Source organism: Lemur catta, chromosome 1 (assembly GCF_020740605.2).
Source record: "Lemur catta isolate mLemCat1 chromosome 1, mLemCat1.pri, whole genome shotgun sequence".
Classification (NCBI taxonomy): domain Eukaryota; kingdom Metazoa; phylum Chordata; class Mammalia; order Primates; family Lemuridae; genus Lemur; species Lemur catta.
The window spans coordinates 173,537,648-173,556,428 of record NC_059128.1 but is presented as its reverse complement, the minus strand read 5'-3'; the positions used below and the strand labels follow the sequence as shown (position 1 = coordinate 173,556,428).

The following is an 18,781-nucleotide window of genomic DNA, read 5'->3' as shown; positions in this document are numbered from 1 at the left end:
GATGGCTGTAAATACTAGATCTCTAATAGAGAAGTAAGGCTGGGACCAGATGGGAATCAAATGCACCCAGTTGGTGAGAACTGGGAAGTTTGAAAGAGAAAAGGAAGGAAACTCAGATGAAGGTGCCGAAAGGCAGAAGGATGGTTCAGCTTGAGGAATGTACATGCATGCCTGTGCTGAGGTGTGAAATCCAGAGACAGAGCCGTCTTTGCCAGGGTGAAATTTGTGAACAGAAACAAGGAGGGAGCATGGGGTGGGAAGTGGGAAGGTGGATAAGGAGTACAATTTTGACACACTGCATGTCAGGAGGACTTTTTCAGATGACAGAGAACAGGAATGAATCCATGTGTGAGAGTTTAGTGCAAGAAGCAAGCATCCACTGGGGAGAAGAGGGAGCAGGAACAAAGGCAGGAAATTCAGGTTGCTGTTGGGCATTCAGACGTGGCCTGGGCCAACTGGAGTGGACTCCTGTGATTTGCTCCCTTTGGTTCACCCCCCAAGTGGGTTTGTCTCAAATCATAAGCACCCAAAGGGTAGCAACTATAGAGGGCCTTGGAGAAGAAGGCAGTAAAACAAATATCTGCCTGCCTCATGCTTGCTCAGTTCCCATTCTACCGCAGGGGTGTGTGAACAAGCCCAGACTCAAGCTCTGAATTTTGGGACCCATTTCCTCAGCTGCACAGTCCCCATTCCTTATGCTCAGTATGTTGAAGATATAGTTGCTTTCATTTTGGGATTTTCCTTCAGCAAAATATTTCAGTTCTTTAAGAAAAACGTGTCTCTCAGTGCAAGTGGACATTTTTGTTGTTTATTTGGTCCTCACCCGTTTCCCCCTTCTTCTATGCCATTAATCTTTACTAAAATAAATTTTCCTGTTGTCAGGGAGGAAAACTTTTCTGCTGCCCTCTTACATTCAGTCCTTGGGGGATTGCAAATTAAACCAACAGATTAGCAAGAGAAAAGACATTTTAATTCACAGAAGTAGTCAGAGTTCATAGAAAAGTATGACTCAAAGAGGCAATTAGAATTTGCTGCTCACATACTGTCTGAATAAGGGTAAGGGAGCAGGAGAAAGGGCACTTATGGGAAATAACTTTTAGAAAAGGTAAATAGGCTTTTAGGAGAATAGATGGAGATGTGATAGTTTTGTGACATGTCTATTTAGGTGATTTACTGTCCCAGTGCTGACATCTTGTCTTTGGTAATAGGAGTCAATCTTCCCTGGTTTTGAAACTGCTGGGTGGGAATTTATGGCAGTTGAATTCTTTTGGGAGGCACCACTTTTAGGAAGACAAGAGAGTTCAGCAAAACAAAATAAAACAACTCATCCTGCATCTGTTAATTCTCAAATGCCTTCAGCTTAAAATAACCTTTATGCCACAGTGGCATATTCTGAACTCCTTTATTGTATTAGCAGAAAAAAGCCCAAACCTGGTGAAATTTGCCTATTAAACTGTCTTGGTTTCCCCAAAGGGACGAATGTTTGAAATTATAAAGACAAGGCAAGAAAACTGTTCCTAGAAGCTAGAGATCAAAGCCAGCCCCAAATGTATATGCTACATCCTCCTGGGAATGCCCTTCTAAGCAAGTCCACTCTCCATCACACTTGTCAAACAAGAGCTATTGCTCATCTTCTTTCTTGGAAATAATTGTGTCCATGCTCGGAGGTCCCTGGGCATTTGCTAGTCTTCTTTGATCAGATGGAACCGTCCAGTTCATTTGCATCTCTTTGGAGAATTCCTTAAATCCCCCAAACTACCATATTTCATTCAATATAAGACATCAATCATCAATTGTATGCTGTAGATCAACTTCAGAGGTAAACAAAGAAAGATATGTAGAATATTTCAGAATAGATGAAAAATATAATTGAAAAACCTGTGCCTAAATCTCATGATGCCTTCTTTAGAAAACTTAAGACTGTCCTAAGAAAGCAGAGTTTTCAGGATCCATTTTGATCAATCTGTCTAAAATTGCTTTACATTGGATCTTCTTGAATCATAGGTGTGGATGTGTATAACACTGTGTGCATGCTTTTACAACTCTCTTCCAAATTTTGCTGGAGTTTTTCCTGCTAGATATCAGTCTTGTCTGCTTGAATGGCTCATTGTTGCTTCCAACTCAGCTGGTGAAAAAGGAGTTCATGACCTTTCTTGCAAAATTCAGCTTCCCTTCAAGAGTTCCCTTTCTCTACTTGAAGTATAATTCTCTCCTAGGTATAATTGTTCTGGTCTGAAACCAGTCACTGTTGACTCTTCCCCCTTCCTCACCCTTCAGGTATAATTATCTGTTCATTCTTTCTTTAGAAGTTTCTAGAATCAACTCAACTTTCCATTCCCATTGTGGAGTCTGAACCTCATCCCCCTACCACTGGATTGTGTCCTGGCTTCTTTCCTGCCTTTCCTCCCCTATCTAACTGGCACTCAATCTAATGTGCCTGGTTCATTTTCTTACATCCACTTTTCCACCTGGCACTCTCCTACTCAAAATGTTCCTCAGCTCCACAATATCATCAGAACAAAATCTAAACGTCCCAGTTGGTCATTTAAGCCCTGCCACAATATGCCCTCAACCATCCCTGGCTCTCTTCTCTAGGACCCTTGCCAGATTGGTCTGCATAGTCATCCAAACATATCCTGGCCTGTCTTTCTTTCACATTTTTTGTTTTTTTTTAAAGACAGAGTCTTGCTCTGTTGCCTGGGCTAGAGTGCCATGGTGTCAGCCTGGTTCACAGCAACCTCAAACTCCTGGGCTCAAGCGATCCTCCTGCCTCAGTCTCCTGAGTAGCTGGGACTACAGGCACACACCACCATGCCTGGCTAATTTTTTCTGTTTTTGGCAGAGGCTAGGTCTCGCTCTTGCTCCAGGCTGGTCTCGAACTCCTGACCTCAAGCGATCCTCCAGCCTCGGCCTCACAGAGTGCTAAGATTGCAAGCATGAGCTACTGTGCCTGGCCTTCTTTTTTTCACATTTTAACATCTCTGAAATTGGACAGAATTTACCATACCTGCTTCAATTGGATTCCCTTCTGCCCTTAGGAAACGTGTACTCATCTTTGTGTCCTCACTGATCATTCTTTGCCACCACATATTTTTGTCCTCCCAGGAAATCATCGCGTTTGTTGTGTTTCTTCTACTCTTCTGGCACCAGGTCATGTAGCAACCAAAGAGCGCTGTTCCTGATGTTTAACAAGTTCATCATAATTTATCAAACAATTTTAAGTTTTTAAGAATTGACAGCTTGTAAATGATAAAAACATTAAAATAGCAAGACAGGTATACAATTAAAAAACTCAAGTACTGCTAATAGACTCTCCAGAAATTTGTATATTTGTACAAGCAGTACATTAATTCCTTTAAAAATTTTAAATTGTGGTAAAATACACATAAAACTTACCCCCTTAAGCATTTTTAAATGTATAGTTCAGTAGTGTTACATGTATTCACATTGTCGTGCAGCCAATCTTCAGAACTTTTTCGTTTTGCAAACACAACACTCTGTACCCACTAAACAATAACTCCCATTTTCCCTTCCCCTGAGTCCTGGTAACCAACATTCTATTTTCTGTCTCTATGATTTTGACTACTCTAAGTATTTCACATAAGTGGAAGAATACAGTATTTGTCTTTTTTTGACTGGTTTATTTCACTTAGCATAATGTCCTCAAGGTTCATCCGTGTTGTAGCATGTGTCAGAATTTCCTTCCTTTTCAAGGCTGGATAACATTCTGTGTTCTGTATATAACACATTTTGTTTATCCATTCGTCTGTCAAGGACATTTGGGCTGCTTCCACCTTTGGGTTATTGTGAATAATGCTGCTATGAACATGGTGTACAAATATTTCTTCATGGTCCTGCTTTCAATTCTTTAGGATATACACCCACATGTGAAATTTCTGGATCATACCATATCAACTCATTTTTAATATAAAATTTTCACACATACTATTCTCTGGCCTGCTTTTTAAAATAGTATCAGTTGGATACCTTTCCATATGAGCATTTACATATCCACATTATTCTTTTTGTGGCTGAATAGTATTCCACCACATACATTTACTGGGATTTATTTCCCTGGGAACCCATTGAGAGACATTTAGCTATTTCCAATGTAAAATAAACAGTACTGCAGTTCCTCATACACGTTTGCTTGCATATCTGAGCGTAAACAAATTTCTAAAAGTATTATAGAATGGCTAGGTCAAAGGCTATGCATTTTTCATTTTAATAGACATTGCCAAAAGACCTCTTAAAGAGGCACGTTGATTTTATACTCCCACCCAGTGGCTATGAGTGGCAAATTTCAAATTTCAAAAAGGCCTTTTTTTTTTTTTTTTTAAAAAGCAGGAACAATTTCTCATGAAGTCTTATAAATTAGATGTATAAATTCTGGTTAATTTGTTAAATTGATCTCATTACTCTATAGCCTTTCTTATCCTGCCTAATGACTTATATTATTCTGACTCTTGTATTGTTCACTTTTAATATATGAGGCTCTTGTCTTCTTAGCTAGATCCTAATATCCGCGAGAGTGGAGACAATTTACTATACCGATACCTACCTCCACAGCTAGTTTGGTTCCATGAACTTGCCCAGCACTTGGTAAATTTGTACGTAGGATGAATGAAATTTTTTGTTTTTACATCAAAATGAATAGGTCTTGAGTTGTCTTTTTTTCTTTTCTATTATTCTTGAGTAGCTGTCATAGGTGAAATAACTGAAGCCACTCAATTCTAACATCCACGATAATAACTGTAGTAACAGCAGCCACTTATATTTATTTATTTATTTTTCAGACAGAGTCTCACTCTGTTGCCCAGGCTAGAGTGCCGTGGCATCAGCCTAGCTCACAGCAACCTCAAACTCCTGGGCTCAAGCAATCCTGCTGCCTCAGCCTCCCGAGTAGCTGGGACTACAGGCATGCGCCACCGTGCCCAGCTAATTTTTTCTATATATATTTTTAGTTGGCCAGATAATTTGTTTCTATTTTTTAGTAGAGACGGGGTCTCGCTCTTGCTCAGGCTGGGCTCGAACTCCTGACCTCGAGCGATCCTCCCGCCTTGGCCTCCCAGAGTGCTAGGATTACAGGCATGAGCCACCAAGCCTGGCCCTATTTTTAAGTGCATACTATGAACGTGGCATTGTTCTAAAATGCTTGACCTTGCCACATGCTGTCTCATTCAATGCTCCACATGAAATAGGTGCTATTCATAACTATATTTTACATAAGGGAAAACTGAGGTGTATAAAGTGAACTGATTTGCCCAAGGTCACCTGCTTGGACAGCAGCAGGTGGTCCACAGAGAATTCTGGTTCATCTAACTCCCTGGCCGTGCTCTTCGTCCCTGCACCACACTGTCAAGGCATATAAAACTCCACTCGTCCAACTTGTCATCCATACATTGATCAATTACACCTCTTCCACCTCCCATGGGGCTGTCTGGCATCTTCACAGTGCGGCAGAGTGATTAGAAGTTTCCTCATTTGGGGGAAATCCTTGTTTTTAGGAATGTTATCTTGTTATCTTTTAGGAAGTTATTATTTCTAAACATTCTTATTGTTCCTAATTCTAGGTATATTTATGAAAGATAATACTTTCTTTTTTTAATTTTTAATTTTTTTAATTTCAGAGCATTACGGGGGTGCAAACGCTTTGGTTACGTAAATTGCCTTTGTACTGCCCTATAAGCGTGCCCATCCCCCAGACAGCGTGCACCGCATCCATTAAGTGTGGATTTACCCACCCCCTTCTCCCCCCTCCCACCTGCCTGACACCCTATGAATGTTACTTCCCATATGTGAGCATTAGTGTTGATCAATTAGTACCAATTAATTAGTACACGTGGTGTTTGTTTTTCCATTTTTGTGATACTTCCCTTAGAAGAACGGGCTCCAGCTCCACCCAGGATAATACAGGAGGTATTAATTCACCATTTTTTTTATGGCTAGTAGTACTCCATGGTATACATAGACCACATTTTATCAATCCACTCATGGATTGATGGGCACTTGGGTTGTTTCCACATCTTTGCAATTGTGAATTGTGCTGCTATAAACATTCAAGTGCAGACTTTCTTTTTTATATAAAGAATGACTTCCTTCAAATTATAAATTTCACATGCAGGAGAGAAGCCCCAGAGAAGAACTGCACCTCTTTTTACTAAGGCCAACTTGTAAAACCTACATTTTAGAAAATGACAAGTGTGATAGGATTAACACTACTCTGAACCTTCATAAAATAGTCTTATCAAATTTTAATACTTGAAAGGGGCTTGTTTACAGTAAAAGATATCATTCCAGAACAAGCAATATTTTTACAGGTGTGCTGCTTGGCTGTGGAAACAGGTGCTGTCCATGGCATCCATGTTCAGTTTTTAGCCTGTGAAATAATGAACAGGAAATAGTAAATTGAAAAAAGAAAAAAAAAAGAAGTTCAGCTTCATACAATATAAAATAAACCTAGGTAAAGCATTCCCTCCTAAGAGGTAGCACAGGCTTCATAAAGAGTAGGCCAGCAGCAACTAGGATTTGGGTGGGGCTGGGAGTTGAAGGGAGGTAGGGTCTGCATTAATAACTGTGCTGTTCACTTACTGCTTGTCTCTTGGTACAATCATCAGCCATCAGAATCGAATGATGATTTAGGGGAATGTGACCTGGAACCTAAATCCTCATGCACCTGCAGCTGACGGCAAGGTCTACCCCAGCCTGAGTGCCCAGGGTCCATACAGCTCCCCCTGGTGGCCACTACTGACCGGCACACACACACACACACACACACACACACACACACACACACACACACACACGCACACACACATCCAAGAACATACCTTTTTCTTCTTTTTACGGGTAATACCAGATTTCTTGCTATTTTCCCAAATAGATCTGAAGGTGTCTGAAGAGATCTGGGGAGTGACTGTGATTTTTAAGATTGGTAGTCTACCTGCATGGGGGAAGAACATACTCATAAATGGGTAGGATATTTCAGAGCTCCATTGGACGGACTGGGTCTCAGGCTTCTAAGGGAAGCATTCCCCACATTCTTCTTAGCTGGGCAACTTTCCTCTCACCTGATACCCTTCCCTATATCTTCTTGATGTGAGGGATCACAACAATTACTTTACCTCCGAAATAACCTCCCATACTTGTCATTTCTTTCCCATTCTCACTGTCATATCTTTTACCTGGATGATAGAGTATACTGAAAGAAATAAGTAAAGAATGAAAAAATGAAATGGTCCTGAAGTATTCTGTTTCCTTTTTAGTGAAAAAACAACCCTGTAAGATGTGCACAACAGTTTGTCTTTTTGTTATCTTTTTTTTTTTTTTAATGAGGTTGCTGATGTTTCTGAGCAAGGTTTCATTGTGAGTATTCCATCATCAACGGTAGGTCATTAAGAACTTCTTGGTAGTCAAATAAGTGACCTCAGGCTGTTCATTTGGATTTCATGAACAAATTAGAATTAGAATTAGAATTAGAAATTAGCTTGTTAACTTGCAAGTGGTAAGAACACATAAGAAATTAATAGAAGATCATTAGTTCTATAATCAGTGATGCCACTAACTGCTTTTAATGTTTAAAATGATGCCATTAGGCCTAAGTGGCAAGAGATTTTCCCTACAGAATCCAACCACTGAACCTTGTTTTGACAATTCTTCCTTGGCGTTCAAATGAGCAATCTGATTGAAATGCTCTAGATGCATTAAGGCTACCCATGATATATACTATTATATTTGACAAAATAATTTCTTGAACTATAAATTACTTTTTAATGCTTTTTAAATGAGTACTTGTATTTCTAGGTGGGTATTTCACAATTATCTTCTCATTTATGCAAATTAAAACATTTACTAAGCAAGCGTGATGTTTTCCAGCTCCAAATACACACTCAGTGATAATCATTTTCCATCAAGTCCTTTGAGACTGAACATCATTAGCATTCATTACAGCAGTGGTCAGAAAGCTGGCTGCAGTCTCGTAATGTCTTCTGTCACAGTGTATAATGAAAAAATTACTGCAGTGCCAGGAAAAACAAAATGAAAGCATTAACCTGCCTTCAGTTTATTGAGCTTAAATCAAAACTAAATTTGAATTAAATTTAACAGGATAATTCTGTTGAATCTGAATTTAACTAATGGAATAGGAAGTAGATATTCTAATTCTCTAAAATAAAGGGATAACTTAAAAATCTTGGAATCACTTAATTGGCTGTTAAAAAATGCTATAGTTTCAGTTTAAAAAATGGCAATATGATAGATAGTGATATCATTATAATTCTTCTCTCAAAAACCCTGCCAGCATTAAAAGAGAAATGCAGTATATAATCCTGTCACATCTCTTAGAGCATTGCACTAGGGAAATGTAAAGACTGGATGCTTGTGCTACTTAATTCTCTCTTCTTGACGTGACTGGTAACATACCAAGAGTGCTCCCCACTTTTCACAACATCGGATTTGTATTTTCAAATCTGTTTATGAAGTGGTTTGTTGAGCTTCATTGAAAATGACATTTCTTCGCCTCCCCTCTATCAGCTGCGAGAGTAGCCATCATTAATTCTGGTCGTGCATATTGGTGATGGAGACCAGGGGTGACTGACCTGAACCAATTCATTTCAAATGTGATTCTCTCCTTTTCAAGGGGTTGCAGGATCAGAATGTTCTCCCTATGCCAATCACAATTTAACCATTCTTTGATGATCCAGAGAGCACATCATAACCTTACAGGGGCTGTTACTGGAGTTTCCCAACTGATATCTGGAGAAATCCTTGCAGGTTGGGCTGCGGGGAGAATAGAATATGGGAGAAGAGTTTCTTGGGGAATATGCGAGGATGAAAGATGAGAGAGAGGAAAAAAGCAATAGAGACAATTTCACTTTAAAAGCATTCATTACTTAGTTTGAAGGCTGCATATGACATCATAAAATTTCTTGAACTCTGCCAGTCACTGGATGGGTTGACACAATGGTGGACGGGCCGTGGCTGTGTTCCTGGTCATCACATAGTCCAGGCCAGTTATTTAAATGAAAAAAGTCGAGCAAGTTGTATTACAGTGTTTGGCAATGAGCAGGTGTCGACAGAGAGAAACATATAAACTGAAAGCACTCTACCTGTCTTTCTGGCTCTCAGTGCTTCAAGTATGTCAGCAGCAGCCATTTCTCCCAGGACGTTGTTTCCAAGGTCAATTTCCCTTAAGTGGGCAGAATATTTGATCACACTGCTCAAAGAAAATGACAAAAAAAAAAAAATGGCATTGTGCCAAGTAAAGAAACTCTGTCCAGTTATTTTAGAGAATGATCTTTCTTTTTAGATTCTCTCCATCACCCTCCCACCCCAATCCCAAGATGATACACTGACCCAATTTGAGACTGAAGATATTCTGAAGCCACTTTTCCCCAATTTAGTCTCTCTAGTTTGGATGCTTCTCCTAGGTAAATTGGTAGAATGAGGACTTTTAGTTGCCTTAAATCCACCATTCATTTACTTATTCAAAAGACATGGTGCGATATTGTGCAGGACTTCCAAGTTGCTTCGATTTTACACACCAGCAAAATGTCCAAAAATTTGGAGGGACTGGCAAAGCTTTGGCAACTTTTATTACATCAAATAAATAACAACTCTCACCAAGCAATGCTATAAAAGAACAAATATCTTTACATAAAATTGGGAAGGGTATAGTCTCAAAATAAAGGATAGCTGTTTAAATCAGATAAGTTTAGCTTTATGAAAAATAAATTGCATTGTCTTTATTTTTCTACTTTCTTTGAGGACTGTTGAAAATTCTTTACAGTGTAGGCCTGGCAGTGGCCTTCTGACTGGTCTTTGTGAATCTCTGGCATAAGCAATGGACGGGGAATCTGGGTGAAGGCCTCGGCCTCCGGTCGGGTTTGACCCCTTGTCAAATCATGTGGTCATGGGCAGGCCATGTGAGAAAGGTCCCACCTTTCTCGTCTGTAAAACTGGCCTGAAAAGGGCTATCCTGCCTGTTTCACAAGATTGTGGTGAAATCAGAATAATGGTTTATATGAAAGCATCTTGCAAACACAATACCAATGATGCCTGCACATTGAGTGCATACTTATTAAGTGCATATTATGTGCTTAGCACTGCAGGGATTTTTTTTTTTTTTGAGACAGAGCCTCACTCTGTTGCCTGAGCTAGAGTACTATGGCATCAGCCTAGCTCACAGCAACCTCAAATTCCTGGGCTCAAGCAATCCTCCTGCCTCAGCCTCCCAAGTAGCTGGAACTGCTGGCATGTGCCACCATGCCTGGCTAATTTTTTCCATATATTTTTAGTTGTCCAGCTAATTTCTTTCTATTTTTAGTAGAGACAGGGTCTTGCTCTTGCTCAGGCTGATCTTGAACTCCTGAGCTCAAATGATCCTCCTGCCTCGGCCTCCCAGAGTGCTAGGATTACAGGCGTGAGCCACCGTGCCTGGCCAGCACTGGAAGGATTAAGAGCATTTAACACATGGACTCTGCTCTGAAACAAACTATCATATGATTATCAATAAAACAATTTGAGGCTGGGCATGGTGGCTCATGTCTACAATCTCAGCACTTGGTGAGGCCGAGGCAGGAGGATCACTTGAGGACAGGAGATAGAAACCAGCCTGAGCAACATAGCAAGAGCCCATCTCTGTAAAAAATTTAAAAAATTAACCAGGCATGGTGGTGCACACCTGTAGTCCCAGCTACTTGAGAGGGTGAGCTAAGAGGATCTCCTGAGGCCAGGAGTTTGAGATACCAAGTGAACTATGATCCAGCTACTGAACCCTGTCTCAATCAATCAATCAATAAAAGAGTTTTGAGCCCTTACCACATGCTGGGGATATGAAACTTCAGTTGGGGTCAGCATGGAATACGACATCACTCCCTTCCTTGCTGTACATACTTTCCACTAATTCAGCAGCCAGAATTCAAGGCTGGGGCTGGATGGCCCTGCCAGACTCTCCCTCTTGAAGGTCTTGCTCCCAGGGAAAGTCTGTCTAGTCAGGACTTGACCAGCTTTGGCTTCCTTAACTGCCTGGCTGTGTCCAATTTCTTTGGACAAGATGGGTGAGAGGGGGACAGGGAGTCCACACACAGAAGGCAGGGAGTGTGGAAGACAAACTTCATAATTCAACAATTCTGCATCTAGGTCAACTCCAGAGGCCATGGATTTAGCCACTGCATCATGCAGCCTCACAGGAGCTAAGGTTTGACGGAACGTTCACTCTGCACCGGCTGTGACCAGGCCCCCCACAGGAGTGAGCACTTGTGTCCTGCACAAAGGTGCCTTCCAAGGGGGTGAGCGGGGCTGAAATCCAGCCCAGCTCTGGGCCCTGAAGCACGGACCTCAAAAGGGACCCCCCTCCTGGCTCAGAGGTGGTATCTTTATGATTCATCCATCTGGAGGGACTCTTTTTCTAATTGTACAAAGGTGCTATTCATAGTTGGCGCCCTGGGCCCTGTGTTTAGCTCCTTACGTACATTTAACCCTATAACAATCGCTTGAGTTAGACGCTATTATTATCTCCATCTTTACAAATGAGGAACCTGAGGTGAAGGGAAGCTATTTAACTTTCCTAGGATCAAACTGCTAGTAAATCAAGGGGCAGGGCTGTGATGCCAGGCAATCTGCTTGATTCAAATATACCAAGAAAATATACGTTGCTCTCCAGTAGTTCTTAATTCTTACACTTTAGAAAAAAGAAAACAATATGATTTAAATAGTTCATGTCAGAACAAAAACCACAGGGGAAAGGAATCCCCGGCACTGGTGCACGTGAACAGTGCGTTCATGTGCCCTGTCACAGAGCCCCACCCTCTGAAGGTCCCCTCGCTTGGTCTAGTGCTCTGCTACTGTCATCTTGAAATTCTCCATAATATTTGGATAAGGGCTCATGAGTTTCCATTTTGCACTGGGTCCCCACAAATTATGTAGCCAGTTCTGCCACCGTGATGCGTGTGTTCAGAGCTGAAAGCATCTGACGAAGGGCCAGCCTGCAGCTGTCGCACTGCTCTGCCAGCCCGTGGACCGACGCTCCGTGAGTCCCGATCAGAGCGAGGCCTGGTTCACGACCAGGGCAAGCAGTCGGGCCATTTGGCTCCTCCGTTAAGCTCAAGGAAGCCACTGGCACTGGCTGGAGGGGTAGACTAATGCAGCAAAGCTGGGTCAGGCCTCATCACAAACAAAGGCCTGCCATCCCTTGTCCCCAGACTAGTTAACCTGAAGGTGGGGATAGACCCGGGTGGTACCAGGTGAAACCGAGGGGCTAATCTGGTTAGGTCTGCCAAACTTAACCTGCTCTGCTTTCTTTTGGTCACTTGGTTTTTGTTATTTTTTTTTCCCGTGTAGCTAAAAGCCATGCTGTTAAACACTGTAATTTAACCTCCAATTGCTTCCTTAAAAATAACATTTCTGTATGTCACCATGGTAATGGTCACTTAACTTGTTTTTCAGGAACTGGGGGGCAGCTCCTGTCCAGTTCAAATTGGTTGGGACCACTGGCCCTCTAACTGGGCCCGTGCCAATGCTGGAGAGGAGGCCTTAGGACGTCAGAGGGCCAACACCACCCCCACTCTCAGATCATGCTAACACCACCATTTCATGAACTTGCATCCTATGAAGAGCCGTGAGCCCCAACCATGCCTGTACAGATCACCGATTACTTCAGTTTTCCCCACTGCCAATCATCTTTTCCCATGCCTTAGACCACCCATTTCTCTAACCCATAAATATCCCTAAACTTTATCTTTGAGGAGGTGGATTTGAGAGCTGTTCTTCCTCCTCCTTGCTGGGCTGTCCTGTGAATAAATCTTTTTTCTTCTGCAAAGCCCGTTGTCACAGTGATTGCTTTACTGCTCATAGGCAGAATGAACCTGGTCGGTATCACAAGGGTAACTAGAGCCAGCAGGTAGGCAAGTGGTTTGTGTCTCATATTCTCCATCACCAAATGTTACCCCAACATAAATATATATACATAAGCCATTCTAAGTATATTCAATTAAGCAAGTCCCATGAGCTGACTATGCTAACAGGCTCCCAGACAATTATTCCCCTAGCTCCCTTTGCATCCACTGAGCTCCTCCTTCCTACATATTCAGGACCCAAATGATAAAAGGTGATGAGCCACAAAGGTGTTCCTTGAAATACTCCTGGAGTCTGTTTGATCTTCTGCCAACTCTCTCTACAGCTGGCTCAGAAGTGGATCTGACAGGGTGGGCCGGGGCTGCAAAGACAGTGCTCCCACTTCCACGCACAGCTGTAGGCACTGCAGAGGAGTGTGGAGGGAGAGTGAGCATCGCATCTGTGAAGGTGGAAATGGAGAGGGGTAGCTGTGCTTGAGGTGAGCATGCAACTCACCGCACAAGTCACATCAGAAAGTCACCAACTGCCCATGAGATGAGGTGAGGCTGAAAAGACACAGAATAGTTAAATGGTTCAAAAACCATGGATGTTAAATTTGCACTAAGCTGTCATTACGAGTTCAAGTTGGTTAGGTCACTAAAGTAAGAATAGTTGAAAGGGAATGCAAAATCAAGGACAGTGGCTAAAAAGTGGTCAGCAAAGGCAGGTTGTAGCCATCATGGGTGAGAGCCAAGAGTGGTGTAGGAAGAGTCAGGGTGAAACAGGTGAGTTCAGTGGGGAGGGGAACAGGGCATACTCCAGGGTTCTGTGAGGGTGGAGGTGCTTCAAACAAGGAAACGGGCTTAGACTTTGAGCCAGTAAGACCCAAGTTTGAAACTCAACTTTACAATTACAATTCTGACATTCTGGGCAACTGATTTACTCTCTTTGAACCTTAATTTACTCATCTATAAGGTGAGAAAAATAACATTTATGACTTAGGGTTGATGTGAGGAGTAATAAAACTATATTCTTAGCATCTATTGGATAATAGTTGCTCTATAAAATGAAGCAGGACTTCTGCTTTTGGCCATGATGGACTAACAGGGACTGGATTTACCCTACCCCCCAAACCAATTTAAAAAAACAGAGAAAATATATTGAGCAGTGGTTTTTCAGACATTGGAAAACAGGCAGCATAGAACAATGATCCCTGAAAAGGGGGAACACACAAAATGAGCCCTGTGAGTGCGCCAGCTTACTGCCTGAAGAGAGTTTCCAGATTGCAGCATTGGGAGGAGGTGGGCAATCAGATTCTGTTGGTCTCACTGAGATTCCATTTTGCACTGGGTGCCCACAAACTATGTAGCCAGTTCTGCTATCATGTTCAGTGTGTTCTGAAGAGTTTGGGTAGAGATGGCTAGAATTTATAAGATAGAATATTGGAGAGGAGAGGCCTTTACAGAGAGAGCTCTGTGCATTCTACGGAGGGTTTACCCCAAATCTTTGGTTGAGTACTAATCAACATACACTTTTGAGGAAGTTACTAAGGCTAGGGAAGAATCACAGGACGGGAGCAGGTAGAACAATCTCTGAAGTTCATACAGGGCTGGAAACAGTTAAAATTCCCACCACCCGGAGTGTAAAAACCTCCTAATACAGAGGACACCAAGTAGAGTCCTAAAAAGGGTATTACCTCAGTAGTGGGACCAAATTCATCCTAGAATAAAAGCTCTTCTGGATATGTTCTAATAAAACTTTAAAGCAAACCTCAAAGGACTCCAACTCTTGCCAAGGAACTTAACTGCATCAGAGAAAAAAAAGCCTCCAAATATTAAAAAGAATAAAAAAGGAGTTTAAAAAAATTCATCACCCAGCAACATAAATTCATTGTGTCTAGCCTCCGGTAAAAAAATTACTGAAGCGGGAAAATTTGACCCAAAAGAAAAATCAATCAATGAAAACACTCAAAAATGACACTTATAATAGAATTAGTAGTCACAGTCATTAAAAGATTTATTTTAAGTATACTCTCTATATTCAAGAAAGTGAGGAAAGTATGAAGACTGAAATGGAAGCTATAAAAGAGGCTCAAGTTGAACTTGTAGAGATTAAAAAGTACAATGTCTGAGATAAAAAATATTGGATGGAATTAACAGCATAGTAGACATTGCAGGAGAAAAGATTAGTGAATGTGAAGACATAGCAATAGAAACTATTCAAAATGAAATGCAGAGGAAAAATGGACTGAAAAAAATGAACATAACATTATTTACCTGTGGAACAAAATCAAGCAGCCTAACATATATGTAATTAGAATTTCAGAAGGAAAAAGACAGGAGTGATCAGGAATGATAGAAAAATACCTGAAAAATAGTGGTCAAAATTTTCTAAATTTGATAAAAACTGTAAATGCATAGATTCAAGAAGTTCAACAAACCCCAATCAGAAGAAACAAGAAGAAAATCATACTAAGGAAGGTCATAATTAAATTGCTGAAAACCAGTGATAAAAAGAAAGTTTTAAAAGCAGTCAGAAAAAAAAGAAGACAAATTATATACAAAAGAACAGACATAAAATGATGTCTCTTCAGAAGCAACACAAGAAGACAGTGGAGCAACTTCTTAAAAGTATTAACTGTCAACCAAGAAATCTATATCTAGCAAAAAAAATCTTTAAAAACGAAGGCAAAACAGACTTGTTAGATATGCAAAAGCTTGGAGAATTTATTGCTAGCAGATCAGGACTATAAGAAACGTAAAAAGTAAGTCTTTCAGACAGAAGGATATGATACCAGACAGAAATGTGAATATATCCAAAAGAAGGAAGAATGCTAGAAATGGTAAATATGTGAATAAGTATAAAAGACTACCTTATTAAAAATAACTGCTTAAAACAAATATAATAATGTATTATGGGATTTATAGCATTTGTAAAAGTCAAATACATTACAACAAAAGCACAAAGAAAGGGAGGGAAATGAAAGTATACTACTTATAAGATTTTTATACCATAAGTGAAGTAGTGTAATATTATTTGAAGGTAGACTATAATAAGTTAAAAATGAATGCTGTAAACACTAGGGCATCCACTAAAATAAAAAGACAGAAATATAGCTAATGAGTCAATAAAGGAGATAAAAATGGAATTATAAATATTACTCAATCCAAAAACAGGCAGAAGACTACTTTAAAAAGGAACAAAAACCAGATAATAACAATAGAAAAAAAAATGGCAAGATAGTAAATTAAAAACCCAATCACACTGATAATCACATTGCATGTTATGGTCTAAACAATTAAAAGACAGGTTTGTCAAATGGATAAAATAGAAGTCTCAACTATATGCTGTCTACAAGAAACCCAATTTGAATATAAGAACACAGGCTAAAAATAAAAGGATGAAGACATATATATTATGCTAATATGTATATATATATATATATATATATATATATTTTGAGACAGTCTTGCTCTGTTGCCCTAGGTAGAGTGCCATAGCATCTTTGTAGCTCACTGAAACCTCAAAGTCCTGGGCTCAAGTAATCCTCCTGCCTCAGCCTCCGGAGTAGCTGGGACTACAGGTGCATGCCATGACACCCAGCTAATTTTTCTACTTTTAGTAGAGATGGGTCTCGCTCTTGCTCAGACTGGTCTGGAAATTATCAATAACAAATTATCAATATCAGGAGTGAAAAAGGAGACATCACTATAGATCTGATATAAAAGGATCCTAAGGAAATATTATGAATAACTTTATTCCTATAAATCTGACAACTTAGTTGAAACAAATTCCTTAAAAGACACAAACTACTAAAGCTTTACCCAAGATAAAATATCCAGAATATCCCTATATCAATTAAAGCAAACAAATTTGTAGTTACAAGTCTTTCCATAAAGCTCCAGGTTCCGATGTTATCACTGATATATCTACTGAATATTTGAGGATGAAATAATGCCAATGCTACACAAATTATTTCACAAAGTAGAAGAAGAGGTAACATTTCCTAGCAAACTCATTCTGTAAGGCCAGAATTCTCCTGATCCTAATACCAGACAAAGACATTACAAGAAAAGGGTAGACTGATATACCTCATGAACATAGACGCAAAACTCCTTAACAAAATGTTAGCAATATACTAAAAGGATAATATATCAGCAATATATTAAATTTAGCAATGTATTAAAAGGTAATAAAATGAAGTTTATTAATAAAATTGTTATAGAAAAAGCAGCAAAACTATCCAAGTTGGAAATCTTCCCATCCTTCCTGAATAAGGAAGTAATGTACATTAAAGAGGGGATCTTTTTCTTCTAGAATAATAAACAGCCATCTATCCTCCAGCTGCAAGCCCTGGCTGTGTTCTGTTACTTTTGATTGTCACATGGTGCTGTCACTACCGACTGCCTGAGACGGTATAGTCTGGAGCCATCTCCACCCAGAAAGTTTTTCCTACAGTAGCTGCAAACTCTGACTTGTGGCTTGGCCCACTGGGGATATAGATTCAGTAGAGCTGGACAGGGAGATGCCTAAGGTTGTCAGGATAAACATGGCAAGGAAATATTCTACTTTCCAGATGTTTTCGAGAACAGCTGCATCTTTCTGCCTGAGGAGGTTGGGACAACTTTGTAATCAAACACGAAACAGTGTTTACTCCCCAGTAGGCTGCCTTTCTTCCTCAGGTCACCTTGCTCATATTTTACATTATATCCTGACTTTAGGGAAGAAGAATCTGGAGGTCATACCACCTGTCTTTCCTCAGTTGCAGACTTCTTAAAATGCAGCTTCTAGTGCGGTCTTTGAGACCCCGTTACGGGTTCACACATGACTGTTTGCCACGTCAGGTACCAAGACTAAGGTGAGTCACTGCTTCCCTCTCAGGGCTGAGAAACCTCACTGGAAACTGCTAAAAAACTGTGATTACATCATTGTCCCGGTAACTTAATTCAAACACTTACTTTTGGAAGGTGAATAAATAAAACCTCTTAATCTGTTACTCACTGTGTTAAAATTTGAGTGAATTCCAACAAGTCATTTTCTCCTCTTCCTTTTCCATCTATGCCGTTATCTGCCAAGTGCAACTTCACCAACCAAGGACCAGCTTCAGTCAAACCTTCGTTTTTCTTCTTGATTCCTAGAAGAGAATCAGAGAACTTTGTTATTTTTAGAGAAACGTTCCCCTGTTTATCACCAGCTAAGCTGATTTTATTTTTTTAAGACAGTGTTTATTGGACTTGTGTGAGCAGATGCATTCTGCAACGTAGTCAAGGAGATACTGCATAAGTGATTTAAAAATCCTCGTTTTGTGCTCAGTACATTCTTTGGTCTTTACAACAGGAAGCCCAACATTGCTCTGCATGAAAGGAAATTCCATCTAAGATTTAGATTGTTGCCTTTACTTTTTTACTAAAGAGGAAAATTGATGTCTCTAGAAATTTCTTGGTATGCTGATCCTGGGGAGGTGACAGGCTGTATAAGGGGATTCAGTCCTTTAAAGGAGCCTGAAAAGTGAGCTCTAGAAGTTTGAAGGAGACTTCGTAGACTTCATGACTGAGGTCAGGGGTCCTGGGGTCTGGTTCACCCTCGTCAGTCTATGCAGCTTTTATAAAGTCCATTGTCGCTGCCGTGCAGCAGCATCGTGTACACATTTAATGTATACCAGTTCGAGCGTCGGAGTTTGGCAAAGAGAAAAACAGGAAGGGGATGGAGGAAGAAAAATCGCTGTGGCCATAACGCGGGCTCATCCACTCGGTAAACGTGAGATAGGAGATCTTGAGCTCCAGCCCCAAAGCCAAATCGCTTTCTAGGGCTTCCAAATGTTTACATTTAAATGCACGCCCTGTTAACACTAGCCAGCCACTTCGTTCGGTGCCCAGCTGAAGAAAGAGCAGGTGATCTGTTCCAAAGCTGGGGAAGAAACTGTGTGAAGCTTAGAGATAATATGTCCATA

The 18,781-nt window shown here is 40.5% G+C and overlaps 1 protein-coding gene across 2 annotated transcripts in view; it reads right to left on the bottom strand.

Moving 5' to 3' along the window:
* Window positions 1-6,233: 6,233 nt before the first annotated feature.
* LOC123630070 overlaps window positions 6,234-18,781 on the bottom strand; it is a 42,035-nt gene continuing 29,487 nt past the window's right edge. Inside the window, exons 8-11 of one of the 2 annotated variants that reach the window (XM_045539359.1) lie at window positions 17,833-17,965; window positions 9,108-9,214; window positions 6,831-6,943; window positions 6,234-6,379 (exon numbers count right to left, since the gene is read on the bottom strand). In XM_045539359.1, the coding sequence (XP_045395315.1) occupies window positions 6,368-6,379; window positions 6,831-6,943; window positions 9,108-9,214; window positions 17,833-17,965 (365 nt within the window). In that variant the 3' untranslated portion in view covers window positions 6,234-6,367. Of the gene's footprint in view, window positions 6,380-6,830; window positions 6,944-8,597; window positions 8,779-9,107; window positions 9,215-17,832; window positions 17,966-18,781 lie in introns of those variants that run through there. The other variant, XR_006732588.1, reaches the window with a different exon arrangement.